Source organism: Globicephala melas, chromosome 4 (genome assembly GCF_963455315.2).
Source record: "Globicephala melas chromosome 4, mGloMel1.2, whole genome shotgun sequence".
In the NCBI taxonomy this organism is placed as follows: domain Eukaryota; kingdom Metazoa; phylum Chordata; class Mammalia; order Artiodactyla; family Delphinidae; genus Globicephala; species Globicephala melas.
This window is the reverse complement of record NC_083317.1, coordinates 115,147,349-115,173,949: the sequence shown is the minus strand read 5'-3', so window position 1 is coordinate 115,173,949 and position 26,601 is coordinate 115,147,349. Positions and strand designations below refer to the sequence as shown.

The 26,601-nt window shown below is 43.6% G+C and overlaps 1 protein-coding gene across 1 annotated transcript in view; it reads left to right on the top strand.

Moving 5' to 3' along the window:
• Window positions 1–26,601, top strand: part of MED12L (mediator complex subunit 12L) — a 327,428-nt gene that overhangs the window by 75,799 nt on the left and 225,028 nt on the right. The window contains exons 9-17 of the mRNA XM_060297523.1: window positions 194–463; window positions 3,510–3,659; window positions 4,494–4,593; window positions 4,913–5,049; window positions 16,887–17,018; window positions 19,800–19,926; window positions 23,187–23,401; window positions 24,702–24,806; window positions 25,666–25,842. Of these exons, the coding sequence (XP_060153506.1) occupies window positions 194–463; window positions 3,510–3,659; window positions 4,494–4,593; window positions 4,913–5,049; window positions 16,887–17,018; window positions 19,800–19,926; window positions 23,187–23,401; window positions 24,702–24,806; window positions 25,666–25,842 (1,413 nt within the window). The remainder of the gene's footprint in view (window positions 1–193; window positions 464–3,509; window positions 3,660–4,493; window positions 4,594–4,912; window positions 5,050–16,886; window positions 17,019–19,799; window positions 19,927–23,186; window positions 23,402–24,701; window positions 24,807–25,665; window positions 25,843–26,601) is intronic.

The window sequence follows — 26,601 nt, the reverse complement described above, 5'->3', positions numbered from 1 at the left end:
TAAAATTTTAATTTAAAATTACATATGTGGCTTGCGTTATATTTCTGTTGGACAGCGCCAGTCTATGTAGCACTTTGGAAGGGGTTTGTTTGTTTGTTTGTTTGTCTTTAATGAAGAAAAGCCTGTATTACGATAGCTGTCTCACCGAGTGGCCTAGGACATGACTGAAGTCTGGTGTCCTTGTGCTCCCCAGTATTCAGATGAATTTGTCCAGTCGGCCTACCTGTCCCGCCGCCTTGCCTACTTCTGTGCCCGGCGTCTTGCGTTGCTGCTTAGCGATGGCCCCAACCTCCTTGCCGCCCACTCGCCCCACATGATGATAGGACCAAACAGCTCGGGCATCGGGGCCCCCAGTCCCGGCCCTCCCGGCCCCGGCATGAGCCCCGTGCAGCTGGCCTTCTCCGACTTTCTCTCCTGTGCACAGCATGGCCCCCTGGTTTATGGACTTAGTTGTATGTTGCAGGTAAGTCCTTGGCCCTTCCTGTTTTATGTTAACATTCAGTCCAGGAAACAACGGAGTTGGGAGTCTAAGATCCAAAAGGCTGACCAGGCTCTGTTCAGCTGCCAGGCAGCACTGCTTGAACATCTAGTAGCATGTCGGCAGCTGGGCTGTTGCCACCAGGTGTGAGATGCAGCCTTGTCCTAGCTCTAGGAGCACACAGGTCACATTCCTCGGGCTCCTAATGTGTCCTGCTCTTTACTAAGGGACTTTGGGACAGGGCTGGCTACAGAGTCACGGCCTCTACTCTGGTAGAGTTTACTGTTTTGTCCGGAAACAGACAGGCTCATACAAGGGCAGTTTCCATGTTCTGTGACAAGGGACTGGTTGGTGGAGGGATGTTCAGGGGGCTGAGTTGAGAAGTGGAACTTCTAGGCCAACCTAGAATTCAGGGAGGTTTTCTGAAGGAAGTGATCCTGACCAGTGCTTATAATATGGGTTTAAAGTGTTCCTGGCAGAAGGACAGCGTGGGAAAAGGCCCAGAGGGTTGATCAGTCCTCTTGTGTGCAGGTTGGTCTTAACAGAATACCTGAAGTGTGAAATCTGTTGGGGGTCAGGGTGTAGAAGACCCCCTGTGCCTTCTGATTAGGATGTCATTGGAGGGTTTTATGTGGGGAGTGACATGGTCAGTTGTGTGGTTGGTTAGATTGTTTTGGCCACAGTAGAGGGAAGATCTGTGGGAGTGGGGAGGTGGGGGAGAGGGACAAGGCAAAAAATAAGTTAGGACGATCCGAGGTAAGCGCAGTTTTGGACTGTCTTATCCCTTGTGATCTCCAAGTGGTTATGGTGAAGAGGTGGTTACATGTCTGATTCTGAAGACGCGGGCAGACAGGGCCAGGTGTGTGGATTTGGGTCACTCAGGGCCACTCGGCTGGTCAGGACCCCAAGAGGGGGGCGATTACCTAAAGAGTTGGTAGTGAGGGACGACCTGTGGACCCGAGCGGCACAAGTGGTTAAGAGGTAGCAGAGGGGAAGCTCACAGAGGTGACCAGGAAAGTGTGGCCAGACTGGAGAGAGAAGAACGGTGGGGAGAGTATTGCTATAAACAAAGATGATGAGAATAATATTGTCGTAATTCAACTGTAATGATATTAATAGCGTTTATTATGTTCTAGGCACTGTTCTGAGTTGTAGCATAGATTGTGTCATTTAGTTCTCAGAGCTGTCCTATGGGAAAGGAGCCAATATTACTCCCGTAACAGGAATAATGAAATGGTGGCATAGGTCACACAGCAAGTAAGTGGCGAAGCTGGAAATCACACCCAGCCTGGACCCAGAGTCCACGCTCTTAACCACCATGCCAGACTGCCTCTCTAGGTGCTGCAGAAAGTTGCCAGAAGGAGTGAGTAGTGGGCAGTGGCCAGTGGGTTGGGGATGTCTGATAAGAAGATGGCTGGGACTGTCGTTGACAACATGGTGGTCACTGATGATCAGTGAATGGTGGATGAGGAACCATATTCAGGTGGGTTGAGGAACGATGGAGAATGAGGAGAAAAAAATGATCCCTCTTCTTCTGAGAATCGTGCCTATAAAGGGAAGAGATAGAGGTTCCTGCTAGGTGAGTGGAGATTTTTTTTAAAAAAATTGTTTTTTGATGGACAGACTTGAATGTATTCCTAAGCTAAGGGCAAACTGGCGAGTCTAAGATTAGGAGCAGAGGGGTGGGTGTTTGATGGACCAGTGCCCTGGATGTTGGCGGCTTCGGAATTAAGAGCACAGGGAAGGGCTCCCTCGTGGACAGGAGATGAGAACCCCACACCCTCATGGATGGGACGGAGGAGATCAGGGTGTGGGCCAGCGGAGACAGATGCACTGGTGGGGTTCAGGGACTGACGTTATTCACATCTGCCATCTGGCTTCCACGAAGATGTCTCCTTGGCCTCAGATTCTAGTTTTTTAATAATGAAGTTTGCATTTTAGAAAAGAACTATTGCACTCATTCTCTAGGCGGGTGCAGTTTGTGGTTGAGTGGCACGGTAGCATCATGGTGAAGGCATCTTCTTCAGAATCATTACAGTCCTGATTCTAGCCTCTTCTCTGCCACTTAGTAACTTTAACCTCGAGGCTCTGTTTTCCCGTGTGTGGATGGAGGATGGAGACAGTTCTTAACACTGTCGTTTCCGGGACAGTGTTCAGCACAGAGTGAGTGCTTAATTCAATAGGAGCTATACTATTCAATCCACAGTTAGGAGGCAGCGGGATTAGCATAGTGATGCCAGGCCTGTGTGCTGAAATCGCCTCGGGCCGGCTACTCACGTCCTCTGTGGCTCGTACACCTCTTTGGTCCAGTTGGGGAGCACCACTTCCTACCTCGTGAGGTTGTTGTGATGTATAGGTAAGATGGTCGTAGAAAGCGCAAGCGAGATTGAGTGAAAAATGTCTACAGGGGTCCAAGGTTGGGGTAGGCAAGCTGCAAGCTGTAGGCCAAGTCCAGCCTGTGTACTAAGAATAGGTTTTACATTTCAGTGCATTACTGAAACAAAAGGGAAGAGTATGTGACGGGGATTATAGGTAGCCTGGAAGGTTTAAAACATTCACTAACTGGCTTTTTATAGAAAAAGTTTGCCACCCGCCCCCCCCCCCCCCCATCCAGCTTTACTGCCTGCCCAGCACTTAAGAGGCCGTTATTTGAGAGATTTAAAAAAAAAAAAAAAATCTCTTTAGCTTTTACAACCTTAGAAATTACATATTCTGATTCCATTTCATTTTTTAAATTGCATGACATAAATTGAAATGACAGTTTTAAAATGACAATTATTGCATTTTTTATTAAGTTTCCCAGGCTGTAGATGATAACATTCCTTAATTTCTCAATAGGTGTATTTCCTCCTATTCAAAAGAATAATTCTATCTTAGTTTTTTGTCTCATCCCTTGAAACGTTGAGAATGGGGTAAGACGTTCATATTTTAAACTCACTGGTTGGAAACTGTAATTTGCTTATGACCCTTAAACTGTTGTGATACTCTTCTCCTTCCTCTAAACGTCTGGATTTTCCTGCTTTATTTCCAGACTGTTACTCTCTGTTGCCCAAGTGCCTTGGTGTGGAACTACTCCACAAATGACAATAAGAGCGCGAACCCGGGCTCGCCCCTGGATCTGCTGCAGGTGGCCCCCTCCAGCCTCCCCATGCCGGGCGGGAACACGGCCTTCAACCAGCAGGTAGACTTGCTGTTCCAGTGGTTTGTTGGGTGTTTTCATTCTTGGGAGGCATCACAGCACAGTGGGCTAAGCCTGGATTGCAGCACACTCAGGTTCCCGGGGGCCGTTCCCAGCTCTGCCGCCATCTCTCCAGGGGACCTCGGGGAAGTCAGTAGCCTCTCTGAACTGCAGAAGTTTGTCACGTTGCTCCTTTTCTTCTCACCCTCTTGCTGGGCTGTTCTTGTGGACAGTTCTGCCCCCCAGACAGTAATTACGGTGGTGAGACCATACATGACGGCGACATCCCAAGTTAGTAGTCTGTATATTAGTATAGTCATACACTGTAGAGTTAGGAGTCTGGGTATTTCGTAACTATTATATGTTTTTATTAGTGCTGGGTTATTTGGTTCAAAGACTGAAGAAACTTGAACCACAGGACCATGACAAATATTTAAACAAGAGCTCTGTTTTGTTTTTTGTTTTTTTTTTTTTTAAACCAAGCAGTTTTGTTCAATTAATAAAGCGTGGCTAGTTGCTTTCATACACAGAAAATGGCCCAGAGATGGTATTTTAGAACTTTTACCTTTCTGTCTTGATGTCCTGAAAATATTTCACTTGTAAAGATTTTTTTGGCAAGCATGTATTTTTGTGGGTATTTATTATCGAAAACTGGCATTGAATCAGCACTTGTAAAATTGAAAATGCACTTCTCGGGCAGCAGGCTGAATTTCCTACAGTGCAGTCGAGGTTGTAGCTCACTGGAGGATGTTCTGCTCGTGTGGAAAAACCTGACATGATTTAGACAGCCATTGGGGCTTTCCAAGCACAAGTTAATTAGAAGTGATTATCTTTCAGGTTCGGGCCAGGATTTATGAGGTAGAACAGCAGATCAAACAAAGAGGCCGTGCAGTGGAAGTTCGGTGGTCTTTTGACAAGTGCCAAGAGTCAACAGCAGGTACAGAACACAACAGAAGAAGGAGCGCTTTGGAACGCTGGACTTTTTGCCGTGTTTCTCATTCTTGAAAATCAGTCCTCGTTCTGAATAAGGACGCTCTTGGACTTAGCCCCCTAGTGCATTTTGAGGACGTTCTCCAGTCTGTGCCCTCTAGATCCTGGCTGTCTAGAATGTCAGGTTTGATTTTGTTGGCAATCCTTTTATGCTGAGAATGATAATGTCTTAAAATTCCCTTTGTCCCACCTGACGATGACTTTGTACTGTGCTACTCTGGCTTTGTTTGGCCCTTCTTAACTGCATGCTTAATTTCTGCACCTAGGGGTGACCATCAGTCGGGTTTTGCACACGTTGGAGGTGTTGGATCGGCACTGCTTTGACCGAACGGATTCCAGCAATTCAATGGAGACACTTTATCATAAGATTTTCTGGGCGAACCAAAACAAAGATAACCAAGAGGTAGAGTTAATATTTCTTTTCTTCTTGTCACCTTTTATTTTCTTAGCATATTTTCTTCTCTTTTATTCACTGAATTCTGGCAAAGCCTTTTCTGTGACGTGTAATATCTTATGAAGGCGTCTACACCCTGAAATCATTCTATTGTTGGACCACAATAACTCACCATTATTAAGATGAACTGTCCACTGGGCTGGTCTATCTAAGTATATTGGTTGAAAAGATTTTTCTTAGCCCTTTTATCACCACTCCCCATCATTTTAGTTTTAGCAGAATATCCTTCATCTAGTGATTGGATTTTATATAATGGTTTGGTTTTAATTTAAGGGGAATGTGTTCTAATATTTAGCATGTCAGCAGTGAATGAATCCTTGCGGTCACGGTCTTTGAAGAATCTGTAGACGATTATTTAGATGGGATTCTCCAGAGAAACAGAACCAATAGGGGGAAAAATTATATTTATATGTATATATATATATATATAATATAAAAGCAAGGGAGAAGTTTATTTATTTTAAGGAATTGGCTCACGTGATTGTAGGGGTTGATAAGTCTGAAATGTGCAGGGTAGGCCAGTAGGCTGGAGACCCAGGGAACCTTTTCTTTCTTTTTTTTCTCTTAAGGCCTTCAACTGATTAGATGAGGCCCACCCACATTATGGAGGGATAATCTGCTTTACTCAGAGTTTACTGATTTAAACGTTACTCATGTTTTATTAAAAAAAAAAAAAAAAAAAAAAAACCTTCACAGTACCATCTAGACTGGAGTTTGACCAGAAAACTGGGAACCATAGCCTAGCCAAATTGACACATAAAATTAAGCATCACAGACAATTTTTATTTTATGCTTTCCTAGCAGTGTCTCATTACTGAACTGCTCTATTAAGACAGAATTTTCAGTAATGTTTTCTCAACCTTATCTTGGGAGAAATAAAAATTTTCTCTTCCTTTTACAATGGAAAGCATGTATGGTATATCCAAGTTGTGGAGGCATCAGGAATGCAGAGGTAAGTTTTAACACATGGTACCCATCTTGAAGGAACACTTAATTTAACTTAATTGTTTGAAGTATAGTTGATTTACAATATTAGACTCAGGTATACAGTATAGTGATTCAGTATTTTTATGCATTATACTCTATTTAAAGTTATTACAAAATAATGGCTATATTTCCCTGTGCCGTATGAAGGAACACTGTATAGCTAACTGATCATAAATATCTTTGATTTTCATACTCGCCTTTGAGAATGCATAGGTGGAAAGAAGAGATAAAACAACCACCAAAAGCCTTTCCTTATCCTACCTTCATGTGAACCTGATGTGAATTTGTTCCAGGCTATTCTTCTTTTTAAAATAATTTGTAAGTCAGCACCTTGCATCTCACAGATAAGGTTCGAGACCGTTGATGCCAAGTGGGAGGTCAGGATGTTGAGAGTGAGGTACAGACCGAGTGTGTTTTCTAACTCCTTGTGAGTCTCAGTAGAGATGCCTCAGTATCCCTGTAGAGCACACTGATGATAAATCTACCTAATTCTCTGCTTACTGAGGCAGGTGAGAGGGTTGCTGTGTCCTTTTGGGACAGAGACCTGAAAGTCTCTCTATTTGTAATAAAGACTTTTTCTTAGCTGAAAGGCCTCAACAGTACTAAGATTTTTTTTTAATGCCTAGAGGTGAGCTGTCTGGAAGGACAGCAGGGACACCTGAAACTCCAGGTGTCCTTTTGGATCGCTGAGCTCTCTACCCTAGTGCTGAGTCAGGACGGCATGGTTCCCTGGTGGGAGTTTTACCCAAATCCCTAACGTTTACTTACTCTAGATTAGTGCTCCGTGGCTTTCCATTCAGTATAGCGAGAGGTGTGGTGAGCTGCTGAGCCCAGGTGACCGGGAAAGGGGCTGTCCCTTCTGAACAGGGCAGCCTGTCTCGGCTTCTGCTTGGTCTTGTAGACCCGCTGTTGCCTGATCGCCCCGTGTTTTGGGAGAACCTGGATGTGGAGATCTGTCTGTAAACTCTCCCAATCTTAAACCACTCTGCCGGCCAAGCCGTATGTCTTGTGGGCCGTGTTTGCTCAGCTGCCTGTCACGTTCCAGCTCCTGCTACATGTTTTATGCAACACTGACTCAGGTAGCTTCCTGTTCAGTGTCTTAGAACCACTTGTGCTGTGCATGCTAGAGGTGGAGGAGCCCGATACCCACGCGAGGGGGTTACTTTGGGGCCGTGAGGACCTCCTGATTCCAAGCCCTGCCTGAGTCTGTCATGTGTGACCCATAGGCAGGGGTGGCGTTGCCGACCTCACCTCTGGGCGGCAGGGTCGGGAGGTGCCCCCTTCAACTTCCAGAGCCCCCAGACCGCTTCCTTCCGCGCGGCTTCTCCCCTCGTTTGTGTCGGGCTTGGGGGCAGAAGCAGCTGCAGCTGCGTCTTGGGCTGCCGTGAGGACATGGATAGAAGGGAGAGTCAAAAGGAGGCCTTTTCCCTTCTCTCTGTGGTGCCCGAGGAAGCAGACTTTCTCCTGAGTAATGACAAGGCCAAACCAGCTGCAGTGGCCAAAGCTGGTCGGAACAGCGGCAGATATGCATTTGCTCTTCCCCTGCTGTTAAATCCAGCTCCCTGGACAGGTGTGATGAGTTCACGTGGGCGTTTTCGAATGGAGGGTCCAGAACAGGCCTTCTTTCAGCTCTGGTCCGGGCCGGCTCCGCAGCAGTGCGGCTGCAGGACTCTACCCACAAGGCAGAAGCTCCGTGTCTTTTCTGTCATGGCTGTGCTTTGTTCCGTGTCTCTTCCTGTGAGCCCCAGGGCAGCTTCCTCCTGGTCACCAGCACGCCACCAGCCTCCAGGCACTGCGCCAAGGCCCAGCAAGCCCTCGGGAGATGTTTAATTGGTGTTTTTGGGTGCTCGTAAAAAGGCTGCTGGGACTGTGGGCAGGAAGCGGCAACCCCTCTGAAAGATTTGGCTGGGAAGGCTGGGGTGAGGGCCGTGATGAGGTCTGTTCAGTCTGTGGGTTTTACCGGTGGTTCAGGTTCAGACGCACAAGAGGTCCGCGCAGCTGCAGGTGGGTGGGCGGCTGACAGGAGAGCTCTCAGCTGGCGAGTCAGCAGGTCAGTGCGTGTATCTGGTGGCATCACGGACAGTTCACTTAGCTTGATGAGTCTCGGTCTCTCCATTGGTAAACTGGGCATTCTGTCTGCTGGTGACGGGAAAATGGCACGAAACCATATGGATGAAACATTTCAATATTTATAGCTTGTAAACGGGTACTCTGTAAACACTAGCTGCTGTCCTTCCTGAGTGATGGATTTAGGGAGACCATGAAAGACAGATGGAAGGAATATGATCCCTTGGGACTTCCGAGAGAGAGAGAGAGAGAGAGAGAGAGAGAGAGACAGACAGACAGACAGACAGACAGACAGACACAGACACAGACAGACACACACACACACACAACTCTACCCGTTGCACAGTCTGCTTAATCCATAAAGCACAGCCTGGATCTATCAGGCTTTTTACGTCCTTGGATTTTCACGAAGGCTCTGCCCTCAGTGGGGAAGCAGTTGGGTGGGGTTGGCTCGCCCTGGTGAGGTGGCTGAGTACCATGTTGTCAGAGAGATCGCGCTCGTTTCAATGCTTCGGGTGTTTTTGTGTTTTTTTTTTTTTTTTTGCGATATGCGGGCCTCTCACTGTTGTGGCGTCTCCCGTTGCGGAGCACAGGCTCCGGACGCGCAGGCTCAGCGGCCATGGCTCACGGGCCCAGCCGCTCCGCGCTATGTGGGATCCTCCCGGACCGGACACGAACCCGTGTCCCCTGCATTTGCAGGCGGACTCTCAGCCACTGCGCCACCAGGGAAGCCCCCCCCCCCCTTTTTTTTTTAAATGTTGTTTAAGAAAAAGTCACTTTTTAAAACCGGGACTCAAGATAGGAGGGTCAGATGAGGCCAAAAGTCAAGCGAACTAGGAAAACACGCAGGTATGGCTCCCCGTTAAGGTGCCGTGTGCTGAAGTGTTACAACAGTTATGGTGAGTCTTGATCGTGGCCCAGCCGGAGCTTCTTGTGCCTCAGAAGCTACCCGCTTTCCTGCTGGACACCCAAAGGAAGAGCGTTGCTCATCTTTTGCAGTTACTGTTTTCTTCTTTCTTAAACTAAATCCATTAGCACGAGGGCAGTTGTATTAATATAGCTGTGGGAGAGAGTGGTGTGTCCAGACACCTAGACTGGGCTGTTATTGAGGGGGGCCAGTAATGAATCCGTTTAGATGGGGTGGGCCTCTCGGTGTGTTTGTGTGTAGTTTTTCCTTCTTCAGCCTTTTCGTGAGTACTTCTTTGCCGCTAGGCCCTGTTGTTAGAAATTTTCCATGGCTGATGAGACATATGCTTAAAAAAAAATTTTTTTTTTTTATTCTTCTATTTTACAGATGAGGAAATCAAGGCTTAGAGAGGTTGAGTAAATCGCCTAAGCTCATACCCGACTCTGGTGGGCGAGTAGGGATTGGAGTCCTAAATGGTTCCGGAACAACATCCTTGACTAGTACATTCTATTTTTTGTGTTGCTTCTTTCAAAAGTCATTTTATTTTAGGTACCTGTAGCTGAACAAACAAGTCTCAGATGTAACTTTGGAAAAAGGAGGGAAAAAACCTTTGTAATTGGCGTGAACAGGTTCCACATTGATGTGGGCATACTGATTTGCAGTAATAACCTCTAACTGATTTTTAAAAGTGTGGCAATTTTAATGTAGTATTTACCTTAGAAAATCTTCAAGTTGAGAAATCTGGCCTTTGTAGGATATCACAGCCTTGAGGCCAGTTCAGACCAGGATTTGGATCCTGGCTTTGTTGTAGAGTAGCTGGATGGGGCCCCAGACTGGTTACTTACCTCCCTCAGTGTCATTCTCTCTCACTAATAGAATCCACTTCATATGGTGGCATATGGCATGTGGTGGCATATGGTAAACGCCTAGTAAATGCCAGTTGTTCTGTTCTTGGCTGGGCAACTTTGGATGTCAAGTGATTTGAACCTAGCACCACGTTTTAGAAATTTATGTTTCCCTTCTCATCTGTATATTTCTTTCATTCGTCGCAAGAGGAAAGCAGTAAAGTTTATTGTACCATACAGTGATGACTTTTGGAAATTAAGTCTAGCGTTTTGATTAGTTTCAGTTTGAGAGACATGGCACTTTTTATGGACTTGGAGGGATTTACGTTATGATGCTAATTCATCTCATAAATGACTGCTGTTATGCAGTTATGTATTTCTCAAAACTATTTTTTTATTCATATTATTATTTAGATATTGATTTAACTGAGGGATAGCAAATTAATTTTTTGGCCGAGGGCAAATTAATGACAGTTGATTTAAATACCCAGCAGTTGTTTTAATTTTCTTATCTTCCTCCTGTCTTCTCAGAACTTGGAGTTGTTTGTACTATTTTTAACTGCTGCATTAAAGAGAAAAAGAAAAAGGAAGTCTTTTTTGCTTTCATGGTGCGTGTTTTGTTTCTCAGATGTCACAAAGACCTAAAGACTAGCAACATTGATTCTAAGGTTGTGAGACCAGGAAACTGCCCTTTCCCTCATCAAAAATCAGCTGTCTCAAATATCTTTTGGAAATGGACGCATGGAAACATTCATATGTATAAAGATTTTAAAAACATGAATGCATATTTATATTTAAATAATAAATCTTCTGAGTGTGTGGTTAATAATCTTATTAGGCTCATTGCCTTATATGGTGATTCTGACTGTTAGAAATACTGTTCCTGACTGTGTACAACAGGCTTACGCTCTGTTAGCAGTTCAGACCAATTGTTTCCTTACACAATTCTTGAAATTCATCCAGATCGCCATAATGTGCTTCAGGTTGCAAACCGTGTGACTTGCTAATATCACTGCTCTATGTATTATCCCATATTATTTATTGGTGCTGTAATATGAATAATGTTTTTGTCCAGATATGACCATTTTGTTTAATGTTGACTAAGAGTGATTAATTACATTTGTAAACATGTCCTTTTAGTCTCAGATTAAAAAGCTATTGAAGAGCTTTATTCAGTATCTGATTTCAAGTCCTTTTTGTTTGCTGTTGCTTACAGTAATGAGTCATTGATTTTTTTCCCCATCCCTTTTATGGTACTGTTCTATAATGTGTATTAAGAAATTTCTTATTTTAAAATAACAAACAACCTCACCAAGTACCTTCTGAATTTCTGAAGGAAACCTGCTTCTCAGATGTAGTTGCCAATTATTTTTCCTTCTTCGTTTGTTAAAGAATTGACCCGTGGTTAGTTTCTAGAGATCATTAGGTTACTGAGCGATTGAATAAGAAATGAATTAGACTTAATCTATTTAAATAGTTTCTGCCCGCCCTCTCCTAGGAAAGAAAAATGTAACAGATTCCCCCTTATGATGAGAATCTTGCTTTGCATTTGGAATATCTTTATTATAGATATAGGTCGCACCATTAATGATGATGATTTGCAGCGGAGTTAATAATGATTTTAGGATTTTGCCACTATGGGTGGGTCCCACGTTCATGAGGCCAGATGACAGTGCTGGTAGTTGAAGGATCTCACTGGTTTTTGAATTTAGGGCCCATCCATCCTCTCTCACTTGTTTTCATTATAGAAGTTATTTCTTCTTGTGATTTCTTTTTTTTTTTAACATCTTTATTGGAGTATAATTGCTTTACAATGGTGTGTTAGTTTCTGCGTATAACAAAGTGAATCAGCTATACATATACGTATATGTATATGTGTATATATATATGTATATATACATGCTGCCGAAGCGAGCGCTCTTCGTGTGATTTCTATGCACATAGTACATGAATACATTTTTGATATCAAGAAGTCCCTTTCAGCCTGCGACTTGGACCCGCTGTCCCACCCCTCTGCCCAGAAGGGGGGGCATTTTGGCATGCGTCCCCGCCGTGGAGGCAGATAGCTCAGATTTGACTCTTAGGTCTGTGACCTAGTATCTTTGCGATATTTAACCAGTTATTTAACCTTTGGCCTCAGTTTGCTCAACAATCATAGGATTGTTGTGAAAGCATTAGAGCAGGGCAGACCGTATAACAGACACTTGTTGTATACACAAGCAGTAACCACAGTGCATTTTGGTCTATATCCTTTGCATACTTTCCTGGGCATTTATGTACTTGTATGTGAACACTTAACACCTAGGTTGGGGGACATAAATGGGATTGCTTCCTACAAAATATTCTGCAGGGTTTTTTTGTTTTTGTTTTTTTTCATGACTGCTTAGTATTTTCATCACTTTTTAGTTGTCTGTTTTCCTCTAGTCATGATGTTTTTCAATTCTTTGGGTTGCTGGGAGGAGAGGATCATTTTAGGCACACTGTAGTAATCTTGCCATATCCATTCAAGTACTTATGTTTCTTTCCACTGGCTCAGTCCTTCAGAATGATGCTAAATAAAGGTTTTCTGGCCAGCATCCATCCGTGACTCATTAAGTTAGGAATGGGAACGTTTCTAGTGTTTTATACTTAATCAACTGTTAGATTAAATCAATTATTTTTCCTTTTTTTTTGTTGTTGTTTTGTTTTTTGTTTTTTTTGCGGTACACGGGCCTCTTACTGTTGTGGCCTCTCCTGTTGCGGAGCACAGGCTCCGGACGCGCAGGCTCAGCGGCCATGGCTCACGGGCCCAGCCGTTCCGCGGCATGTGGGATCTTCCCGGACCAGGGCACGAACCCGTGTCCCCTGCATCAGCAGGCGGACTCTCAACCACTGCACCACCAGGGAAGCCCTATTTTTCCTATTTTTAAATGAATAAGTTTATTTATTTATCTATCTATCTTGGGCTGCGTTGGGTCTTCGTTGCTGTGTGCGGGCTTTCTCTAGTTGTGGTGATCGGGGGTTGCTCTTCGTTGCGGTGCGCAGGCTTCTCATTGCGGTGGCTTCTCTTGTTGTGGAGCACGGGCTCTACAGAAGCTCTAGGGCTTCAGTAGTTGTGGCATACGGGCTCAGTAGTTGTGGCTCACAGGCTCTAGAGCGCAGGTTCAGTAGTTGTGGCGCACGGGCTTAGTTGCTCCGTGGGCATGTGGGATCTTCCCAGACCAGGGCTCAAACCCGTGTCCCCTGCATTGGCAGGTGGATTCTTAACCACTGCGCCACCAGGGAAGTCCCCTATTTTTCCATATTAAGTAAGTGCATGTGTGTGTCAGTGGAGGGGAACAAATCGTAAATCCCATCCCCACCCCCCCACCATCCACCTTGTTTTTACCTTTGGTTTCATGTAACACTGTATTATTGCTTTTACTCTTTGATTAATGATATCTATTGAATCTACTATGTGCCAGGCACTGTGGTAGATACTGAAAATAAAACCATGGAAAAGGCAGATCCCTGCCTTGTACAAGCATCTGATCTAGCAAGTGTCAGAGGAGGAATGAAATCTTTGGTAATTCACTCCTGTGGTTTCATTTTCTGCATGTCAATTAGATTAGAGGTCTGGGTCATCCCTAGAGAGGTGCAAGTCAGGGCCAGAACAGCGGGGAGCAGTGGTTGGTTGCAGTGGGCTGGGAGGCAGGCTTCCTGGGGTGCATGTGAGCCCCTTGGGAGACTTCCATGTAATCATGATGTTCCTTGTGCTTCCACTGATCTTGATTCACCCATGATGGGAACAACAGAAAAAATTAGGTATCCCGGTCCTGCTGCTTTTGACCTCTGTGCCCTGGGCCATCTTACTGAACTTCTGAACCTTAGTTTTCTCACCTGTAAAATGGGAATCACAGCACCTCCTTAAAGTTTGTTGTTGAGATTAGAGATGATGTATGTAAAACACCCAGTTATCTGCTCAGTAAATATTTTTGGTTATTACTACTGCTATCACTGTGGTTGAAGATTTACAGTTGTTAATATTATAATTGCCATGATTACATTTTAATTTCTGTCAGGGCTAGACCCCACATTCCTTTTTTTTAAATTTATTTATTTATGGCTGCGTTGGGTCTTCGTTGCTGCGCGTGGGCTTTCTCTAGTTGTGGCGAGCGGGGGCTACTCTTCGTTGCGGTGAGTGGGCTTCTCATTGCAGTGGCTTCTCTTGTTGTGGAGCGCGGGCTTCAGTAGTTGTGGCTCATGGGCTGTAGAGCGCAGGCTCAGTAGTTGTGGCGCACAGGCTTAGTTGCTCCGCGGCATGTGGGATCTTCCCGGACGAGGGCTCGAACCCGTGTCCCCTGCATTGGCAGGCAGATTCTTAACCACTGCGCCACCAGGGAAGCCCGACCCCACATTCTTGACCCCCTAGTTTGGTGCTTTTTCTCTGACCTTAACTTTATGTGTCATGGCTCTCTGTCTCTCTCCTGTTCTTGTTTATCCATTTGCCTGTGTGTAGTTAGAGGCTAGGGGGGTGCGTGCTGTGTATTTTCAACAACTTCTTACTATTTGTCAAAGTACCAGTATGAAAAGCTGTCCGTTACTGCCCATGAAGACTCCAACTCTGGCTTGTGGTGTTTGGGAAGATGAAGCACTTTTCTTTAATAGTTGAGTGGTGTGTTTCCCTTTCCTAATGGATATTTAAAGCCAGTAGCCATGAAGCTATGTCGTGAAAGATGCATATTACATGGAAATAAATATTACTGCACAAGGGAGCAGAACACTTTGATGCTCTGAGCACCCAGAGTAGAGGCGGAAGAGCAAAGAGAAGCTCGGGGCCATCGTGTACCCTGGGGGAGGGTCAAGATCACCTTCCAGGTTCTTTGAACACAGCGTAGCTCTACTTATTTAGTTCATTTCCCAAGATGTATCTTGTGGCAAGAGTTCCGTTAATTAGTTGAGTGATCTTGGGCAAGTTATTTAACATCTCTATGCCTTGGTTTCCTTATTTGTAAAATGAGGATAATCATAATAGCTAGCTCATAGGTAGTGAAGATTAAAAGGAATAATTCTGGAAACACATCGTAGTGTCTGACTGTAAACTGAGTAAACAATAATAAATGTTAATTCTCTTTGTTACTAGCACCTGAAAATTTGCCATTGTTATCTCTGTTAGTGATTTTGAGAGTGATTAAGCCCATACCAAGTTATTTTTTATTTTAAATTTTCATTAGAGGCGACTGAAAGGTTTACATTTAAGGTCAAGTATTGATACTTCCCATTTTTTGTTTTGTCTGCTTTGGCCAGTTAAAAGTGCTAAGACTTTAGTAATGACTAGAATAAGCAATATATATTGCAGAAAACCTGTTCTGAAAATCGATATTTGATCAGAATAGAAACAATTTCGTTTGGTCAGGGCTAGTTTCTTTATCATCCAAAATATTTTACAAGACTGAGCAGAGAGCAGTGCATGTAATGAGTACCTGATAGAGTGATTTTTTTTTTTTTTTTTTTTTTTTGCGGTACGCGGGCCTCTCACTGCTGTGGCCTCTCCCATTGCGGAGCACAGGCTACGGACGCGCAGGTTCCACGGCCATGGCTCACGGGCCCAGCCGCTCCGCGGCATGTGGGATCCTCCCGGACCGGGGCACGAACCTGCGTCCCCTGCATTGGCAGGCGAACTCTCAACCACTGCACCACCAGGGGAGCCCTGCTTTCTGTTTTAAATGTTATGTTCAACCTTTATACATTGTAATTGAATTATTTCTCTTGGTTTCAAATTAAGAGGCTCAGAGCTCCTTTTGAGATATCTGCCCCAGATAACATTTCTTTAAGTCAGCATGTGTTTAACCGAACTTAGGGCAGGATGGGTAAAAATCTTGGAATAGACTGATTTTCATGATCTGAATTGTCTGCTGGTATCTAAAAGCTGATCAGGGATTCTTGGATGTCTTCTCAGAGTCCTCACACCTTCCGAAGTGTTGTGCTAAAGTGCATGTGTGTATATGTGTATTTTTCCTGAGAGTGTGCTCCAGCTATCACAACCTTAATTGAGCTCATGGGGGATTCTAAAAAGTTAAGAGCGTCTCGCATAGCATATAAATGCCAGTACTGGCACTTGTCTGGTTCTTTTGGCCATAGTGTTTATACAACTGGGCAGATGTTAAAAATGAGCAGTTGATGTTCAGTGTTTGGCACAGCTCCTCTGCGGGGAAAGGGGCGATTGTATAGAGGGACGACCCCCCTGCTTCCTTACACCCCCTCTCCCCCCACAATTCATGTCACTTGGGTCCCTGTGGCCTTTGTCTGACTCTTCTGGTCCTCAGTCTGTGGTGCCCATCTCTAGACCACGCCAGCTACAGCTGATAGTTCTGGTGGCAGTGCTGAGCCCTCCCCAGATCCAGGCTACCGTCCTCTGTTAACTGGGTCTGCTTGTAACTCTTGTTCCTTTCTATGCGTGGCTGTCGCTCTTCATGCTTGTTGTCTCTAAGGCCGTGAGTTTTGATCAGCATCCCGGCCTCCCCTCCAGTGTGTTCCTTCCAGTTCCTCCTTGGACTGGGAGACCCGCTAGCCTGGCTCGTTGGGATTATGTGTTGACTGAGGCGGTGAGTGAGGACCCAAGGGGCTCAGCAGTGGAGTGAAGTACCTGGGCTTTGTAACAGCTGTCCTTGATATTCAGTGGTCAGTCCCCTTTTCTGTCTCCTTTGAAACTGAGCTCTGGAGGCTCCATGGGGCTGGCTTCTGATCCTGTGTAAGTGAAAGCATATACAAGGAAACTCTTAATTTTCTTGGAATTGTCACAGGTTCAGCTCTTCTAAGTAAGTGATTTCCTTCCTGATGACTGACGTTTTACTCTTTATACCTCAGTTAAAATAGATTTGGGGACATTTCTAAAACAAATGTAAAACAACGTAAGAAGAAAGCTTCAAACTTCAGATATTCTGTGGCTTGCAGCCTAAGTCTCGTGCATCAGGTGACTGTTTCATGTGACATGGCCGGTACCCATTTCTGTTGGTCGTTAGGCTGCCCCCAGCGATGAAGCTGTGGTGACGCTGCTGTGCGAATGGGCCGTGAGCTGTAAGAGATCAGGCAAGCACAGGGCCATGGCTGTGGCAAAGCTCTTGGAGAAGAGGCAAGCGGAGATCGAGGCAGAGGTAGGTTGGGTTTTCCTTCTCCTTGTCGATGCCATTGTTTAAAAATACTGCTTTGGGCAGGATTCTGTTTCTTACTCTCATTATGCTTTTTTTTTTTTTTTTTCCCCTTTTGAAGGGAAAAGGAAGAATATACAAATTCACATAAGGACTCCATAGTAGGATCCCTTTAAGTCGATGAAGCCAATAATTTATATTCTGGACTACTTTAAAATAAAACTTCAATACCTGATTTACAATGGAAATCTCCCTTTGTGAGGTTAAGGCACACACACATACATAGATGTCTGTGCACTGGGTATTATATACATCTGTGTATATGTACACACGGGTAGTGGATCTAGAAAGACTTTCTTGAGGCAGTCCTGACTGTGAGGTTACAGATGCCAATTTGTATTCGTTTTTGAGATTGTGTTCTGGCCCCAGGAGAGAGCAATTAAAGCCTCCGGAGTAGATTAGAAGGGAACAAGCAAAGCTAACCTCGTCAGCATTAGCTTTGTTGAAGGAAAGCTTCCAAGTGAGCCTTCCTTTCTGCCTGTGGGGCCTGGCGGGGGCAGCTCTGGAGAAGGCATGTGTGTGATCTGACCAGCCTTGTCACCTCTCCCCTGGACAGCTGTGACCGCAGGGCCTCCTGCCTAGTGTCTCCCTCCCTTCCGTGTTCCCCACCATCCTCCCCCCAGCAGCCAGAGACGCCTTTTCAAAATGGACACAGATCACATTGTCCCCTTCCTGAAACTCCCAGCGGTTCCTTCCCGTGACCCACAGAGCCTCACAGGAGCCCCGCAGCTGCCCTTCCCACCTCCTCCGGGACCTCCCTCCGCTGGGTGGCACACAGCCCCAGCTCCTCTGGTCTTCACTGTCCTCACACGCACCATGCCCGTGTTTCTCTTGGGGCCTTTGCTCTTTTTTTTTTTTTTTGGCGGTACGCGGGCCTCCCACTGCTGTGGCCTCTCCCGTTGCGGAGCACAGGCTCCGGACGCGCAGGCTCAGCGGCCATGGCTCATGGGCCCAGCCGCTCCGCGGCATGTGGGATCTTCCCGGACCGGGGCACGAACCCGTGTCCCCTGCATCGGCAGGCGGACTCTCAACCGCTGCGCCACCCGGGAAGCCCGGGGCCTTTGCTGTTGCTGTTCCTCCCGGGTGGCACGCTCGGTGCCCCGCTCTTTACACGGCCGTTCCTGTTTCCGGAGGTGCCGCTTCCTGTCTAGCATTCCTGGCTCAACATGTGTCACCTCCTCAGGAAGCTCCTCCACCCCCACCTTAGGTACAGGTAACGGCACCCACCCCTCGGCCCCTCTTTCTCAGGCAGCTCTGTTTTACTTTCCTCATTGGCTTCTCAGTTCATGCCTGGTGCCCTCTTATTGCCTTCTTATTTAACGCCTGTGAGAGTAAGTTTGGCAACAGGGGCCTTGCTCACCCTGTTCAGGGTTGTGTTACTGATAATACACCTGCTTCCTATGACAGTATTAAAAAATGAAATAGGAAGAATATTTTCCTAGACATCTTCTGTTGGGAAAGCACTGTTCCCCAAATACAAAAGGCCATGTCGTTGAAATTGGGGCTTAAGGATATTGATGCTAAGGTGTAAACCACATGGCCCCTTTTACAATGGCCAAATTAGGAAAAGCGTTGCATTGCTTTTTTCCTACGTCTTTATGAATAGAATATATTCTACAGCGAATTGCAATGATGAAACTTCAGTAACTAAGGTTGAATTCCTCAAATTTCATTGCTCCTTCTGCATTGTTTTTATTGTGTCTTCCCCTCCCCGCTTGTGTATCCCAGAACACCACCCACACCCCTACCACTCACACACACACACGCATAGTCACACACACTAACGCACTCACGCACACGCACACACACTCACACTCACACTCAGAAGAGGTTCACATATAGATGACAGTAATTTTAATAGGTATAAATGTATTCATAGCTAAAAAATGTATTCTCTCTGAAATGTTTAAGATAATTGATTTCTATTAATCAATTTTCAAAATTTGACCTTTATAAAGAGAGGATGGATTGAATAAATGATATCTAAATATAATATTTTAATATTAAAATAGATAATGAAAATGGGAAGAATCAAAGGAATATCAAAAAGAATAGAGAATGCGGTTCTGATTGCTTCTAAACTGTTTCTTTACCGGTCTTCCAACAAGTCCTGACCTTAAGAATGTAGAAGTTAAACAGCTTCTCTAGATGTGTTTCATGAACTGTGGAGATTCCAGGAGGTTCTGAGAGAGCTTCTTGGTGAAGTGTGATGAGTGAAACAATCTTATTAGAAGAATAGTGTTAGTTTTCTCATTTGATACCACACCTCCCCACCATACTCATAAATTCACTGCCTGACAAAAACAAACACAAAAGAATCAAACGCAATGATACATGCCCAAATATTTCTCGGAGGGAATACCATTAAACATGAACTATTTAAAAATGAAGACAACCTCAAATTATTTTTAGCAGTTTTGCATAGGGGTAATGAGTAGTTTATTGTACTGTATTACACATCAGCGGATATGCATACTGTGCTATGCAGAGTATGTCATTCACATGAATAATGTTTTTCACAGGGGTTCTTTGAAATCATTTAAATTGTTCGGGGGCAGTTTCCCTCAACTTTTAGAAATTATATTCACTTATGATGCATGGCCCTCAAATAAATATAGAAATCTCAATGAATTTTGCCTGTTTTATCCAAGAACATAAATGTTAATAAAAAACACATTTCAAACTTGTCCTCTATAATTAACTTTGCCTGTTTATTTTTAATCTTAGAGATGTGGTGAATCAGAGGTCTTAGATGAGAAGGAGTCCATTTCTTCAGCCTCTCTTGCTGGATCTAGTTTGCCTGTTTTCCAGAATGTTCTGCTAAGGTTTTTAGATACACAGGCCCCCTCGTTGTGTAAGTAAAGCTCTTTGCTTTTAGATCTTAACTAAGGGGATTGACCTTTTTTGGAATTGATCAGAAAGGGGAGAAAACCCTCCCCCCTCCCTTATCTGTAATCTTATCAAAAGTTCTTTGTACTGAATATAACGCATCTTTTACCAGCAAAATTTTGTAGCCTATTTTCAATGGAGACTTTTATGTGATTTTAGAATCAGGCAATCTTGAAAGACTTAAAAATTTCCAGAGTTTTAATAGTTAAAACAATAAGTCGGCTCATTCCCTTGTGTTTGGTGGACTAATTTTCCTTTTCTAGATCTTTCTTACCAAAAGAGAGGAGCTAAGGTCTTGTGATGTTTATTATATATATATTGTGATTATGAACTTACTGTTTTTGCACTGTTTTCTAAATTCCTGATTTTCTAACTTCTGACATTAAAAGGGGGAAAACATAAAACAAAAGTACCTTATAAGCAGGTCTCTGATACAAGGAACTAGTTTGTAAAGCTGGTTGGCTGCTTGCCTACACTCTCTCGGATGTTCATGTCCTATCATGTTCTTTTTGTGTCTTTATTCCATTGTTGGTGGGGAGAGGGGGATCTGGGGAATAAACAACCACCCAGTGGGTTCATACTGTAGGTGGAAACTTTAAAGAAATCATTTGTGTGAGCTAAGTGGGCTTGACCTTTATTCTGAGGTTTTCATCTGACAAAGGACAGCAGGGAGGGTCTCAGGACAGATGGTGATGGAAAAACAGAAAAATGGCAAAAAGTGACAAATGATAGGAGAGAAAAGAGTGGAAGGTAGAGAAGGGAGCCATCTGTGGAGAAGAGGTAAAGCAGCAAGAAACAGCACTGCTTCCTGTTCCTCTGAGGAGAGCCTCCTTTAGGGTTGAGTGACACCTGGGGGTGAGGTTCTTTTAGTTACTTGGTGGCTGCTCTAGGCTAGAGGGAGGACAAGAGCCCCAGCCAAGCTGGTGGTCGGAATGTAGGGAGCAGTGATGAAGCCTGGAGAAGGGAGCAGAGAAACGAAAGGACAGGAGAGATTCGGAGAGGAGAAAACACGTTGTCAGGGATGGACGTCAGCAGCTCTGACTTACCTCGTGTCCTGGGGGAGACGGACATTTGCCCTTCGCTCCGCTCATCGTGTCCCCATTCCTGTTGCCAAAGAAATTGGGGAAGAACTTCCTCCTCCTACGCCTTGCTTGCTCTGGATCCCACTCACTGCTCTGTCAGAGAAAGCTCTTCTGCTTCTCTGAATCGAGCTTGCCCGTCACTGGCTTTGGAGATGGGCGAGAGCATACATTTAGGCTTAAGGTTTAGGGCACTGAGTGTAGTATTCCCTGGATCCGGCTGTTGTCTTTATTGGTGTTTGTGAATGTGATGGTACCAGGGACTGAGCTTTGTACGTTTAGTCTCAGTACTTCAGTCATTTTTTTAACCTTCTCTCAAAGGTGCAGATACAGAGTTTTACAGCTGCGATACTAAAAGTCATAATGTGAGTGAAATAGACTGGCTATGAATCTAAAAAGATGGCACAGCTCCATCTTGGGGCCCTTTTTATTCCGTTATCCCTTTTTCTTTTCAGTGGATCCCACTCACGAGTTTTTTCCAGTACCACCTGAATTATGGTTCTATTGTGAAGTCTCCTTTGAAAAAGTGCAAACCACTCTCCCCCAAAACACAGATACACTCTAGGTAGAACAAACAGTCATGAGTCATGAATCATGAGCAGTTATAATAGTAAAACCAGAGGAAAGCAGTCTAGCCCTGTTTTTTTTTTTTCTTACTTGAAATTTTGTGTGTTTGCATGATTACTTAAATCATCGTTCATTTGCCAGGGACCACTACCTCTAATCTAGAAATGGTGCTCAGAACACTGGATACTATTGATATTTTTCAGTTACAGTGGGACAATCAAAACTGGCGTGCCACAGCAAAGGAAACCATAAACAAGACGAAAAGACAGCCCTCAGAATGGGAGAAAATATTTGCAAACGAAACAACTGACAAAGGATTAATCCCCAAAATATACAAGCAGCTCATGCAGCTCAATATCAAAGAAACAAACAACCCAATCCAAAAATGGGCAGAAGACCTAAATAGACATTTCTCCAAAGAAGATATACAGATGGCCAACAAACACATGAAAGGATGCTCAACATCACTAATCATTAGACAAATGCAAATCGAAACCACAATGAGGTATCACCTCACTCCGGTCAGAATGGCCATCATCAAAAAATCTACAAACAATAAATGCTGGAGAGGGTGTGGAGAAAAGGGAACCAACCCTCTTGCACTGTTGGTGGGAATGTAAATTGATACAGCCACTATGGAGAACAATATGGAGGTTCCTTAAAAAACTAAAAGTAGAACTACCATATGACCCAGCAATCCCACTACTGGGCATATACTCTGAGAAAACCATAATTCAAAAAGAGTCATGTACCACAATGTTCACTGCAGCTCTATTTACAATAGCCAGGACATGGAAGCAACCTAAGTGTCCATCGACAGATGAATGGATAAAGAAATGTGGCACACATATACAATGGAATATTACTCAGCCATAAAAAGAAACGAAATTGAGTTATTTGTAGTGAGGTGGATGGACCTAGAGTCTGTCATACAGAGTGAAGTAAGTCAGAAAGAGAAAAACAAATACCGTATGCTAACACATATATATGGAATCTTAAAAAAGAAAAAAAAGGTTCTGAAGAACCTAGGGGCAGGACAGGAATAAAGATGCAGACGTAGAGAATGGACTTGAGGACACAGGGAGGGGGAAGGGTAAGCTGGGACGAAGTGAGAGAGTAGCATGGACATATATACACTACCAAATGTAAAATAGATGTTAGTGGGAAGCAGCCGCATAGCACAGGAAAATCAGCTCGGTGCTTTGTGACCATCTAGAGGGGTGGGATAGGGAGGGTGGGAGGGAGGTTCAAGAGGGAGGGGATATAGGGATATACATATATACGTATAGCTGATTCTCTTTGTTATACAGCAGCAACTAACACAACAATGTAAAGCGATTATACTCCAATAAAGATGTTAAAAAAAATAAAACAATAAAAATTTAAAACAAAACAAACAAAAAACCTGGTGTGCCAGTTCTGTGCAAAATGCTAGAGCCTCATAATTTTCCAATAAATCCCTTATTTTGTTAAAAGAAAAATAAAAGATAGTGAAAATATTGTTAAAATTAGTCATTGTTTTTTTTTTCCCCTACCCAGTTGAGGAAACTGATTCTTGATTGAATTTGTTTCTTGACAGCGGATCCAAACAGTGAATGTGAGAAGGTGGAATTTGTCAACCTGGTGCTGCTCTTCTGTGAGTTCATCCGGCACGACATCTTCTCCCATGACGCCTACATGTGCACCCTCATCTCTCGAGGAGACCTGTCCATCACCGCCTCCACTCGGCCCCGGTCGCCAGCAGGAGAGCATGCAGATGAGCACTATGCAAAGGACCATGACGTGAAGATGGAGGTATGGCCCTGGGAGGGGTGTTCCACCCCCAGAAACCAGACTCTGCTGGGGAACCGCTGTCAGAGGGATTATGTGGTGGTGGAAGGGCGATCGTTTCCAGTTGTACTCTTCTTGCTTCAAAGCTCATTTATCTCTGCTCCTCACTCACACACAAAAAATTTGGACTGTAGTTTATATCTCCTAGAATTTTCTTTTGGATATGCTAAAACTAGTAATGAAAAGATTTGACAGGCTATCACATTTTTCATTGGATTGGAATTATATTCTTCCAATTTTACGTATTTCTAATCTCCAGTTTTCCTTTAATGTGGAGCCTCAAAATTGGACTTGTTTTGGCCCTAACATCCTGTCTGTTTTCATTCTAAGGAGCATCTTTTCTCCAATGTATCATTCGTTACTTATATCGCTCTTTTATACGTATGTTTTTGTCATAACACATCGTATTTTCATTTCAATTAATTAAAAATTTAATCTCTCTCAAATGTTGCAGAATTGCTCTTTTTAACAAATTACTTTATACTGTATGACTTTATAATTTTCTGCCAATTTCTTGTATTTTGGACATTGTTCCAGATACTTACGGAAATTTTCGAGGCAAAATACATGAAGTTGGTGATGGGAAATAGTAGAAAATGATGAGAGATTGTGACAGTTTTTTAAAAATAAAGCCTCACATTGGTTCTGAGAGAGTTTAAGCGTATACTATGATGATATTTTAAAAATAGTGGCTATCCTTGTAATTTAAAAACCTGCAATTAAAATTGCACACTTGAATTTGTAGTTTGTACTCTTAAGATTTTTAAAAATTGTTTCTTTAATGTAAATACTTTTGTTTCTAAATTTGTCCACAGTAGAAGTTAAAAAGAGTAAAAAATAAAGTTACTTTACCTGTTTATGCCTTTTCTATGTTTCTGTTTTCTCTTTTCTATTTTTGGACGTCAAGGTATCTTATTATCTTAAATATACTCTTAGATTTTTCTTACTAAGGCAGGTTGGTGAGCGTGTGACTGGGAATACCCCCAAGAAGGAAATTATGGCCAGTTTGTTTTTAATCAGGAAGTCTGTGTCCTTTTTCCCTTAAAATATCACGGAAGTTAAATCTTTTTCTTCATGAGGGCAAATAATGTGACTTTGTAAAGCAATGGGTGTCTTAACTTCCTTTTCTTTTTATTGAGAACAAAAGACACTAGGGGGAAAAGGGGCATAAGATGGTTTAAAATGTCACTGTCGTGTTTTAGCTCCAGCTTCTTAATGAACTACAAAATGTACAACGTGACTTTCTTTCTCTGACAATTATTAGGAACAGACTATTATGGCGCATATGGGCATTGACTCAGGAACTCCTAATATTTTTGATGAAGTAGACAAGAGTGACTTTAAAACTGACTTTGGTTCGGAATTTCCAGTAGGTTCAACCTTCAAATTCTTATTGACCATTAACCACTCCTCCCCACCTCTGCCCCAACTGTCTCTGTCCTTCTGCCCCTTGCCCTGTGCATTGGAATGAACTATGTACTTGTGATGTGAATGTCATCCTCTCGCATTCCACCCGAGCCCTCAGTTAATCATCTCATGCAGTTTATCTCATTTCAGCTCATCCTCAGTTTTGGCCGCCTTGCCTCCTTTTGTACATTCTAACAGTCCCATCCTCCTGGTTGACCGTGATTCCTTTGTTCATTTAGAGATCATTATCTCAGGAATACATGAATGTCGTTTCCTCAGGACAGCCCATGTTGATTTGCTGAATGTGCGTTCAGCTTCTCAATAACAGCTTTCCTGGCTCTGGACTTGTTATACCTTCTTCTACTTTATCTCGGTATAATTACAACGTGTTCTTCCTCAGGGATCTCAATGTGTAACTAACTCTTTATGAAAACACATGTTGCTTGGGGTACAGACTAAAACCTTTAGATCTGTTGTTCATGAGCTTTATTAGTGAATTATTTCTGTGTATATGTTTTTCTAGGAAATGTAGCCCTATGAGGAGAACACTTACCTATAAGTCTGATTTTCTCTCTGGTCCTCCAGGAAATGTAGCTGTGCACGTGTCTTACGTGTGTGGTTGTCATTGTCTCATCTTCAGGTTGGGGGGTGATGCTAATGATCTGAATGTGAAACTTGTGCAAATTAACACAGTCTATTATTTTGCTCATTGGTTAAATAAGGAAAGGATATGGTGTGAGTGTCTTGTGGGTTTGAAGTTCTGTGTTTTAGTTTTGCTCTCTTTCATTTACAATCTCCAACATTTGTTTTACATGACTTAGATTTTTTCTCCCGTGCCTGGAGAGTCCTGTGAGAATGCTAACCCTTCCCTGGGCAGAAGAATGTCAGTTAACGGTGAGAAGCTGTTGAAGAGAGAAAAACCAAGGGAGTTAATTTTTCCATCTAATTATGACCTCCTACGACATCTGCAGTATGCAACCCATTTCCCCATACCTCTGGTAAGTCACAGCTTGTCAGTTGGCAACCTGATTATTTCACTGCAGGGTCATTGACCATTGATTATTCAACTGCTTGCCTGCGTACTACGTACGATAGCAGGTGAGTTTTTGCCTTCACTACTTCTTTTGTTATTGATTCTCATCATGTAGCTTATGTGCTCATGTAGTCCAAGTTAGTGGTGTGATACTACTACTGGCTGGCTAGATTTAACAGAATTTTCTATGTCAATGTCCTTTTATCAAGAGCATCTGAGTCACTGCACATGATGTCTGAATGTGTTTTCCTCCTTCAATTTGAAACTCATTTACTGAGTAGCCTCTATGTGCACTGTGTTGTGGTAGGTACTTTTGGTATTATACAGACGAGTAAGAATTTTTGGGCACAGGAAAGATGAATAAGATAGGAGGGAGACAAATGTCTGTAAAATGACAAGCACCAAAGTAAGTGCAGTAATTAAGTAAAAACCCAAGTGTCCACTGGAAGGAGAACCGTTTGACATTCCTGCGTCTCTTTCACTCTCAAAGAATAAATATTGGAAAGGGGAAGAGCATCTGGTTGAGCAATCGGTAATGGCTTCACAGAAGAGGCTGTGTATGAGGTGGACTTGGATTTTGACCTGTTGACTCTAAGAACTGGATAGCATATGGAAAACAGTTGCCAGGAAATTTAGTGTTTTGAGTCATAACAAGTGATATGCTTTATTCTGAAGGGAAACAAGATTAGTTTTTTTGATATTTGTAGTGAAAATGGGGCCAAAA